Source organism: Pocillopora damicornis, chromosome 2 (assembly GCF_964200805.1).
Source record: "Pocillopora damicornis chromosome 2, jaPocDami1.2, whole genome shotgun sequence".
NCBI classification, from domain to species: Eukaryota; Metazoa; Cnidaria; class Anthozoa; order Scleractinia; family Pocilloporidae; genus Pocillopora; species Pocillopora damicornis.
In genome coordinates this window covers 6,402,586-6,413,923 of record NC_142671.1, presented here as the reverse complement: position 1 = coordinate 6,413,923, position 11,338 = coordinate 6,402,586, and the positions used below count along the sequence as shown (strand labels likewise).

The following is an 11,338-nucleotide window of genomic DNA, read 5'->3' as shown; positions in this document are numbered from 1 at the left end:
CACTGAAATGGAAACTGAGGCAAAATAAAACTATATCTTTAACACATAAAAATCTAACGGCTGATTTTGTGGAAGAAAAAATACAAAATGCCACCATAATTGTAATAAAGTATCATTATCCACACAATATTTTCAGTCAATAATATTTCATGGAAATAACGAGTTCAAATATTCAGAATTTTAATTCAAGCTTAAAAGTTGATATCTAAACTAGCTTTCTACATTTTCATCGTATATCAAAAAGGCGTTTTAAACAACAGAGCGAGTCTACCCCATGTACCTCACCGAAACAAATAATAGACAAACTGTAAAAATTCTTAAAAATTCGCATTGTTCGATGCAATACTTAAATATAAAAGAAAAAATGCCATAAGATGTCAAAAATTATGAATAAAGCATAAAATTCACAAATAAATCCTTAACCATAGAGTGTCCCATTGTTGATCACCTTGTAGAGCGGCTGAGTGCCTCGTAACATATCGCGAACACCGGGTCTGCCAACGTAAACATCCCGAGCAAATTCGTCCCTAGCAACATGAATGTTTCGTTTGACTGTATCGAGAAGAACCTGTCTTTGATGTTGCACATCAGCAATCATTTCGCTTTGATTTGTCAATACGCTTATCTGTTGATCTCTTGTGAACTTCATTCTATCTCCTTGGTCGGTCAAACCGACGAGCGTCTTGTTTCGAGGCCATTGTATTGTTTGGAATCGTTCCTCCATTCTCCGCGTTTCTTGTGAGTTTGGGTAGTTTTGCGGATAGTTCAGGCGATAGCCGGTTCGAATGAACGGCCCTGGAGCTTCATAACGCTTGTAGTCTTTGATCTTGTAGTTATGTTCCATCTGATTCATTCTGGAAGCGATTTTCTGGAAGGAATGTTTTAGTTACGTAGTTTAAGACATAAACCTCATACGAGCGACTTCTCTCTCAGCAATAAGTATTTTCGGCGGGGAGACTGGGAAGGACAGTCCGACTGTGCAGGGCTGCGCAGCCGTCTTGCTCATGGCGAGGCGCAATAATAGAGGGCCTCGCTTCTCAGTTTTCACACTGGGATGTTTTCCCTAAAGAAAATCAGTTGCCAGCAGCTGCTGCATTCATTTAACATTCAACCGCCATGGGTCAGCCGATAAAGAAATGCGTAGTGCTATCAATTATGAAATTGAGCTTGGATGAGATAGAAAGTGTCTAGAAAACTGTGATGATAATTGAGTGAAAATGACTAAAAGTTGAAAGCTTAAATTTTTTTTTACGTTATCATTTTTTAATTCAAAATCATAATCTGGCCCAAAGATTGCAGAAAGCATTTTTAAAAGTGATGGCAAAAAATTGTTCTATTTTGATGATATGATGATACAAACTGAATGTTGATACCTGACCAATTATTTTCAGGAAAAGGAAAATGGGGGAATGGGGAAGGGGGTTATTACTGAGTTCTTTCCTTCAAAAACAGCCAAATTGTTTTCTGTTGTGAGCGTTCCGTTGAATCTTACAATCCTTTATCAATACCTAATGAGATAAATGAGACAGGTTGTGCTATCATAGTCTGACTGTGTTACATTATCACTCACATGGTTAAGTGATATCCAAGATAGAACCAATCAGGCGAGGTTTTTCATCCATTTCATTCATTTATCCAGTGAGGTTTTTTATCCATTTCTTGTTTCCTTTATCTTCTCTAAGGGTTACAGATAATTCAACTGAATTGTCTTTTCTTTTTTATAGTCCTCGGTTTCATTAATAAATTAAAAGGCATAACTGTGCGCAAATTATAACCCAAGTTGCGGAGTCTTCATTCTGTAAGCGTTAATATAGATAAAGCCTGTCCAGCAATCAAGCAATGCCTAAAGTGATAAGATTTTTACGATAACGTTCTTCAACTGAAAATTCTGATTCAGTCTCTGAGGAAAAAAAATAAAAACAAAAAAAAATGTTGATTCATTCTAAAAGTTTGTTTTCAAATCATAATCAAACATGTTCGTATATAGTGGATATCTAAGTAGTTATCGACATTTTCTCAGCAGTTGTCAAGAAAAACCCAAAAAAACCGCAGGTCTCGTAAACATAACAAACGGATAAAATAAGAAGGTTGCTTTTTATTATCTTGTTTTGTTTTGCTTTTGCTGATCAATTATGAACAGCTTTGCGCGATCATCGACTGATCGACAGGTCTTCTATAAAGTGAATAAAGAATCTGAGCAAAAGAGAAGTTTCACATTACAAAGGGGTACTTTGTTACGTTCACAGCACCGATAAAAGCAATCAATTTATCCTACACTACTTCCAGTAAAGGTTTGAGGATAAGAAAAAAAAAATATTGAACGAAAGCACAAGCAAGGCTATGGAGCCTACAAACTTCTTTCACAAAACCTCAACAACACACGTGAGTCCTTCCTATTCTTAAAATGAAACTGTTCCTTTGTCACAGCGAAATTACACCTGTGATCCGGCTGCGATAAAGTTGTAATTTTGTAATTTTGCTTTTGATGCCAACATCTGTGGCCGTTAGGAAATGTTCAAGCTCAGTATAAAAACAAATCAGTGGGAAACTGGTCGCAGTTTACCTCTTCGGAGTTGAGTCGCCAGCCGGCTTTAGTCGATATGTCCAGTTCAGCATCGACATCTTCTAGCAGAAAACTTTCAGCTTTAACAGAATATTATGACGGAGATACGGAAAGTATGACTCACTCTAGATCACGACTGGAAAGTTTAAACATCGACCTTAGTCGTAACAGTTCACTTGCTTCTCTTACGTTACCGGAAATGTTGCTTAACGAGCCAACAATTTGCGGCGATGCTACTTGTAATCTCGATAGAACATCACGGCAATCAATATTGTTTGAATCCGGAACTGAAACTGAAACCTCGACTTCCTACTCTAGTACTCACAACTACACGGACAGTGAGTTCAAGCGCGTGAACCGACGAGAGGACGAATTTGTTGAATCAGAAGAGGAATCAAAAAGTACAGAGGGTTGCAAAAGTGCTGACGGTTCCATTTGTAACAGCGGAAATGTTATTGTGGATAGTTTATCGACGATGCTTTTCAATTCAAGCATAGCATCTGTGGAAACTCCTTTCGCCATTCTCGGTGATCACACTGACTGTGAAGAAGATTCCAAATTCTGTTCGAGTCCATACATGCTGAGTGATTTATCAGTCGGTGAAAATGAGTTAGTAAGTATGACTGATAAACCGCAAGAGACCGAAAAAGAAATTAAAGAAAAGAAACGCGCTTTGAGAAACAATTTTCGAGAAATCGTCAAGGATGCAAGGAAAACTTTGAGACAGACACGTGAAAATCGACGACTTCACGAAATAAATCCACAGTGCAATAAAGGTACAATTAAAAAGCAACAAGAAAGGGGAAAAATAAATAACACTTCGATAAATTCAAAGAAGAAAGATCTTTCTCATAAAGAGGCGAAGATGAAGGGTGTTGCTCAACGAAAACGCGTACGGGTTGTTTCCAGAAGTGACAATATTTTAGAGAAGCGTGGTTTAGAAATTGAAAAAATTAAAGTTAAACATTTGATAACAGAGTTGGCATTTTGGAATTTGAACGAACACGCTGCGAATGTCAAGCGCGCGTTGACTTTTACCGAAGAAAAGGAAAGAGAGATGGACATTCAGTTGCAAGAAGAACGGGAAAACACAAGGAGGAGGAAAATTGCTGAGAGGTGGAATCAAAAGCGAGAGGAGAAGAGGAAACGCCTCGAAGAAATAAGAAAAATGGAAGCAGAACGGAAAGAAAAAGAAGCCAGGGATAGACAAAGGAGAGTCGAGGAAGCTAAGATTCAGCGGGAACGTAATCGAATGCTATGGGATAGTTACAACAAAGTAGTTCTGGACAATTCCTTTACAAGATCTTTTACCTTTTCATATTTTCCAAAACTTCGGCCCAAGCCAGTTGAGCGAAAGCAAATAGAACCTCACAAAATTACACATTCAGCTAAGGTTCAAGAAGCCAGAGAAAAATACGCTGGGGCGTGGTAGAATAAAAGCAGAAGATATTTGTTTCGTCTTTTTGGTGGTATCTCTCTCACGACAACTTGCTTTCCCATTTGATTCGTCGTATTTTCAATCTCGACAACTATTTCCTATCATTCTAAAGCTTTCTTTAATTCAAAGTTTTGCTTTATCTAAGGAAAACATCCAAATTAAAATTTTATTGTTGAACCAGGTAATTTTGCCCATGTTTGTTGTCGGTGTGGATCTATCAACCTGCTCCTTTGAGAAATTTTCCTTGGTTTTGATAGGCTGCGGTTGCATTTCATTGGCTACTGAGATATTGGATTTAGTCTTTTTAATTGCAAATGTTTCTAATTGGAAGGTCTAATTGGACAGTTTGGAGGCCCTTAAGCACCAATAAGATTTGAACATTTAGATACAAACTCAATCATTTGTAACAAGCATAATTTAAATTTTCAATGTAACATAATACTATACCTGGTATTTTCTTTATTCAGCATTTGTTCAATTATTTCAAGAAATTATTGTAAATTTTAGATTTAAGCACTAAAAATAACTTTATTCCAAAGCCTCTTTCTAATGCCACCCAGAACACAATATAACTTAATTTAATTTAAGTTAATTTCTATCTCATAATTACTCACAACATGTTCTTGAAAGAAAGAATATATCACATCAAGGGAACGAAATGCTGTATTTATAAAATATTTACTAATGATATAATACTGACTGGTCTATATGAATACTAGTGATGATAATAATAGTAATAATAATGGAGATAATAACATTTATAATGACAACTCAAATCAGGTTTAACGTGACAGTCTATGAAGCAGATGATCTTTTCACCATCTGCAAAGCTAAGACAAAAATTTCTCACACCACTTGTTCATGGCTGTAGTTATTGGATAAGCAATGAACAATGCCATTAGAAAAATTGTTAGTTTGGCAGAGTGCAAATAGTTTATCAGTTGCACAAATTTATACAGGCATTAGGCGACCATTAGTAGCCACATTGCTGGTCTGGCATTCATTTTGATGATGCACAACAACAAAGTCTTCATTAGAAACCACGGGCACACTGACAGTTTTTGGAGCAGATTTTGACCGGACACTGATTGTACACTGGTGACCAAAGTCACACTCTGATTCCTCTGGGAAAAACAAATATCTTGAAGTAGGATCTTCATTTTTGTGCAAAAATCTATGGACAAAAGAGGGATTACACAAATGAGTAAGCTGTCTTGTTCACCTAGAACCAAGGAACTGATAGAACAACTCCAAAGAACTCTCCTGTTACTCTCACATTCTTCGTCAATTCTGTCATCACTTAAAGGCTCATTCCATTTTTTTAGCTCAAAACTTTCACATGGCTGCTAATCTTTGGACCACTTAGCCTTAAATGTGTGTAGGTAGAAAACTGAACCGCATTTAAATCTTTCAAATTTAGTTAACAAGAAGTACTGTTGTTTTTGTTTTAAAATGCTATTGTATGCTTTTTTGTTTGAAGTTATGAATTTTTGCAAGTTTTTTTTTAACTATTCTAACTTTATTGAACTGAACATGAATATTGCTAGATCTTAAAAATGTACAATTTTGCACATTTCTCTTTTCCATATCATTATGACCATATTTTTATCTAATATTAATTCACTCATCTGACCATCTATCTACCCATGTGTCCATCTGAATGAGACAAAATAGGCAGAAAAATGAACACCTTTTAAATGGTCCTTACTCTCAGTCTATTGAAGAACAGACACATAGATGATGTCACCATTAACTACTCTTTGTGTCATCATCACAAAAAAAGCACATAAGACATCACTTTTTGATCTTCTCACATATTGACATAATCTGCAGCCTATTACTGAACATGATGCATTGTTTCATCAAATAAAATAATCAACAGATCAGTTCATCAATTAATCATATTTCTAATGACAAGAGGTAAACTGAGGAAATAGGTAAGTGTTACAAACCCAACAAGACCAGCTGGAACAATCAGTAACAAGGCTCCTATCACAAAGGGTAGTCCAGTTAATATCTTGCTTGTGTCATCATAAACTTCACTGAATAGAATAACTCCAAGAAAGGCTGCTGAGGCCTCCAAACATGAGGCAACCGCAAACAATGTTCCTATAAAAACATGAGTTGTTTCTTTAGAAATAAAAGTTATAGCAAATTGTGGCTGTGGTTATTGAAGAGGGAAAGTCCCTTTCTCTAACTAAAGTTTACAAATGGTGGACAGAGAATAAGTTTTATTACAGCCTAAAGATTTTAACTAGATCAACACTACTGGCTTTAATTTTGATTAAATTGGGCAGCAAAAGTGGGGTATTTTTCACCACTCTCTCTAGTTCTGTCTTTACATCCCTTACCAGAGAGGGAAGGGTACATGTTCACTTTTCAGTCTCTACAAGAGAATAATCTTCAAAACTTTTAACCAAAGCTCTAACCATCAGAAAAGAGAACTAATTATATATTCATAAAAATTGAAGTGAGTAGTGATATTGAACAGTAGAGAAATGAGTAACTGAGTAATTAAATAATAAATATACCAGGATATCAATTTATAAATATAACACTGTAAGAATTCAAAATAGATGTAGTAAGGAGTAACATGCGCCACATTACTTTGGTTAAAGTAACACATTATAACTGGTGAAAAGTATTATTATGTTGAAGTTGTTATTATATGTTAATACTATATATATTGTATTGCATACCAAGTGTTTGTCACATGTTTTTTTTTTGCATTTTAAGAAAAAAAAATGTGGCATGTTCAAAAAATGTTCTATTCCATCTTACCCTGTTCCTGAGGTTCTACCAGCCTAGACAAACTGGCTTTCATCACTGATAATGGCATGCCACCTAAAAACTGAAATGCTGGAACTGATAAAAAAAAGTGAAAAGTTTATTAATAAGTATACCAGTAGAAACTACTGAATCATAAGTGAGCCCTATTATCAATTAGGTATGTCTTTCTGAGACATACCTAATACATACATTGGGCTACTATACCACATACTACATACCTAGTATACATACATTGGGCTTCTGCCCAACTTGCCATTGGCAACCTTAAATTGTTAAAATGGTCCCCAGAAATAAGATTCCAGCTGTCGTAACAATATTTTGAACAGTTTTACATAGCATTTGTACAATTTTTTATCCCACTTTAAATTTATAGGTTTATAAACACCCAGTCATAAAACACTACAGCTTGTTATGTGTCCCAGCTTGGAGCGCTGAGCTATATCTTAGAAATAATAGCTTGTCTCATATTTGATTTTCTTTAGAATATTATTTCCAAAGGTTGTGAATACAAATATTTATAGACTGATGTACAGTCATGACCATATCAAGCACAAGACTGACCAGAATCCACTTTAAGACTTTGATGATTGTGCTTTTTAAATCATTATTTGGAGAATGCATATAAATAAATTCAAATTACAATTTTTTTGATAAAAAAATCAAATGTAGTAGGAACTGAAGGAAAAATGACATTTTTTTAACCAGTTACAACCAACATCTTTTAAACATAAAGCAAAGCAAGAAGAGGATTGTAATGTATTCAACACAACAATTGGACATTTCTTCAATACCAGGCATTTGAATCCATAATAGAAACTCAGAATTTTCTTGAAGGTAAGACTAGCCACAATTGATACCATTATGTATCTCACAAATAGTAATAGTAATAGATCACAGCTGTGCATCAATTTGTGGTAAGAACAAAAAAGTGACACACAAGGTGCAGTTGAGTGTGTATCATATTATTATCATATTAACATTATTATAACTAAATTTATTTATTATCATATTAATGATATTAATCTTTTAACTTCCAGAAGTGATCAACATAAAACTTCTCCCTATAACATTCATGCATTATTCAACAAACAGGTAATGAGAATATTCAAACTGATCATGTAGAAGCTGTTATCTTGATATAGCACCAAGTTCTCATAACCAATAGACAAGGAAATATGTAGCAGCTAGAGGGGAGAATTCACAATCAGATCTTGGGAGTTAAAAGGTTAAGTAAGAACCAATCAGAATGCATTTATAATTCAATAGATAGTGCTATAACACTTACCAATAAATAAAAAACGTGTTGTCCTGCTAAATACTGCCACAATAAGACCAGCAAAAAGGGACAGTAAACCAGATTCAATGATCAGGTTATTGGCCATTTTTAAGATGGTCTGAAACAACTTGACAAAGACCAGACTTACAATGTATCGCAGAGCTAGAGCACCAGATAAGAAACCCAACAGGATCAGAGTAAAACAAAGATATGTTTGGGCATGAAAAAGAATCAGATCATTTGTCCCATAAAAAACCACTCCACCAACAAATAGTGCAGCACTATATGTAACTAAGCGCCATCTTCGACCATTTCCTGGATCATGACTGAAAATTTTCCAAATGCCCACAAAATCACTGCATCTGCAGATTCGAGCAAGTTCGTGGGTAAAGACATTTGTTTCCAGTAGGAAGATCACGCATAAAATGTTAAATACCATAATAGCCATGATAAGCCAGAGGATATCATAGAAAGATTGACTTTCCAAATAGAACCCACTAATAAAATAAGCCAAGCCAATTCCAATCCCTGCTGCACAATCTAAGCACATAATTTTCAAAGTTCTTTGTTCATTACTTGTAATATCGGCAGTATATGCCATACATGATGCCATGAAGCTAGTGTTGTATCCCACCACACTTGTCATCAGACTAGCAATCACAAAAAAGTACAACGGTGCTTGAAACTTTATAATGATGGTAAACAAAGCTGCACGTAAGGCAATGCCTATCAAGGTAGCAACCAACACATTTCTGCGTCCTTCAGTCTCACTCCAGATTCCAAGAATTATTGTTGATGGCATTGCTACCAAAAATGACACTAAATTTATATAAAGTAACCAATGATCATTATCAGCTGAAATGAGGCCAGGGTTTTCTAAACCACCACAGGTAGCATTATTCAATGTTTTACAACAATTGGGTCTCTCAAAATCTGCATGATCTTTCACTGAACTGCCATAGATGTACTTTTGAGTGATAATGTCCAACAGAGTTGTTCCAAAAAAGTTCAGAAATGAAAGAAGCTCTATAACAGGCCAATACCTCACCATTTTCTTCACTTACAGCAGTTTAGTCACTTAACCCTGTAAAAAAAGATAAATGTGAAAGAAAAGCAGTGTCAATTGCAGGAAAAAAAGATAGAAAATGTGTGTAAAGAAAAGATAATGTAGGAACTGGTGTGACCCCACATGTAATAGTTAGTACATACAATGTAGTCTAATTGTCCAGGTGAGAGTGGCATGGGTCCAAAGTTGTCATCAGAGTCAGGTTGTTGAAACATCAGTGAACGCTTCCAATAACCTTCCTTTTCAGGACTACTCTCACCTGGACAATCAGATGACATGACCAAGAGAATACATAAGTATATCAATCCACTTAAGGACATTCTGTGTGGCTTTACTCCCAGCTTCATCCCAACTGATTAAAATCTCAAGCAAATTGTGTATTACTGTCAGTAACTGTTTTAGTAACTGTTTTAATAACTGACAGATGGGAAGAGTTACCAACCAATTGTAAAAGATTTTCCAAAGGATGTAAATTGATAATTGGTTGGATTCCCCTGATCCCCCTTAGCAGATTTTTTCTTTCACAGCGTGTTCTTTATGTTGGACAAAGTAGATCATTTTTAGAATGGGGGAAAGGGGTTATTGCCTGTTGTAGGATCAAGTGTTTTAATTTTCATGACCAGTGAAAATATGAAATTAAAACCCCAGTGAACTGTTTTTTTTTGCTTTTCACAATATGTGAACTTTAAACTTGTTTACCCAATTTTTGGTGATGCATTATTACTACTTTTTGACAGGTGTGAAACATGCACAGGACCCCCTTTCTCAGCCATTTTCTTAAATAAGTTCATTTTGGTTGATTCTGTCTCTGCAATGCTGAGGTACAAATGTCCATGGAATCAAAAGAAATTGCAGAAAGACAATTATGACCCCAAAGTTAAATCTCATTACTAATATGTTGCTGCACCAAATGACCCTCACTGAGTTGCAACAAAATTAACCAGATTTGACTTCTCCTTCACAAAAGGGTAGTTTTAAGTAAAACTCTAATTTGTGCCTACATCAGAGCAATTTGTATCTAGTATGAAATCTTCAGATTTTTAGTCTAATAGGTCAAATTCTAAAACTCATCCTTATCTTAAAAGGAAATTGAATAGCATGCTTTGGAGTCTGACTGAACGAAGGCAAACGACTTGCCTAGCACTGTAACAGAAAATGAAATTTAAATTATATCACAATCATCTACCATGAGATTCTCTCACTTTCTCTCTTAAAGACAAGAGATGAATTCAGTATTTGTGACTCATTAGTAGAGTATGTCCACTAGGCCTTAAGCTAACTCCTCCCACAAAAAAAGTCGTTGTTTACCTCTGTAAATGGTTGAGTAACCTTCCGATCCACTACAGTGTTTCCTTTTCAAATCCCCAAATGGCGATATATATGATTTATAGTCAGCAGTGAATTTTTACGATCCTCTGATACCGCAAGAGGCCATGTGATATTGTGTGGGTATCTTGTGATTAGTTGATCATGTGGGATCTCTTAGGATACCATACATACAGCATATTATGTGGAATAAAACTCATGGCGTTGAGGAATAATTTGAGATACTACGATGAGGAATTGGCAATGCAGTAACGTCAGGTTTTTACGATATCGTACAACACAGCCTTTGAACTACACTATGCCTGGGCCCAACCACAGCTACAGAAGTGAGGAGTGATAGAGGAAATTCATCACATGACTTACGATAATTATACTAACCTCTGTCCCTCTTGTAACGAGAGATAAATGAAATAAACACTGTTATATCTCCGATGAAAATCGTAAATGACCTGTTTGAATTGTCGTATTCAATAGTTTTAATTAAATCTAACTTCCGGAATGGTGCACGTTTCGCTTTCTCGCGCGCCATATTAGAATTTTTTCACGTCAAAAATTCGTTTCCAGGCACCGTCGTGCGTGAGTCACCGGAAAGTTTGTCACGTGCAGGGGAAAACCCGCTTTGTTATAGGTATCAAAAGTGTAACGCACTCATTCATAATCCTCCCCCATCAACTCAAGGAGTGATAAGCTTCTACTTTCTCTTTACGACACCACCCCTGAATAAGACATCAGGTAAGCCCTCGACTTTTAAACAAATTCTCCTTGTCAGCACCGTAGGAAGTGTAAATAGAACAGTATGGTGAATGTGCATGCAGGTAGTAGGGTGTAATGTGTCGATAAAACGACTAATGCTAGGCATGTGGATCGCATAATAAAGCA

At 35.7% G+C, this 11,338-nt stretch overlaps 2 protein-coding genes across 3 annotated transcripts; one reads left to right on the top strand and one right to left on the bottom strand.

The window, feature by feature from the left end:
- The first annotated feature begins 2,219 nt into the window (after positions 1 to 2,219).
- LOC149049686 (uncharacterized) lies at positions 2,220 to 4,655 on the top strand. The gene has a single exon (XM_089198515.1). It carries the CDS (start codon positions 2,601 to 2,603, stop codon positions 3,993 to 3,995), a length of 1,395 nt encoding a protein of 464 aa, XP_089054641.1. The 5' UTR covers positions 2,220 to 2,600; the 3' UTR covers positions 3,996 to 4,655.
- Positions 4,438 to 11,017, bottom strand: LOC113683105 (proton-coupled folate transporter). Of its 2 annotated transcripts, none has more exons than XM_027200312.2 (5): positions 10,838 to 11,017; positions 8,077 to 9,151; positions 6,783 to 6,866; positions 5,954 to 6,110; positions 4,438 to 5,175 (listed from the first exon to the last, which is right to left on the bottom strand). In XM_027200312.2, exons 2-5 carry the CDS (start codon positions 9,116 to 9,118, stop codon positions 4,953 to 4,955), a joined length of 1,506 nt encoding a protein of 501 aa, XP_027056113.2. In that variant the 5' UTR covers positions 9,119 to 9,151; positions 10,838 to 11,017; the 3' UTR covers positions 4,438 to 4,952. The 2 variants fall into 2 exon arrangements, with proteins under 2 accessions (XP_027056113.2, XP_027056114.2); XM_027200313.2 differs by having other exon boundaries at positions 10,442 to 11,000.
- Between the last annotated feature and the right edge of the window lie 321 nt (positions 11,018 to 11,338).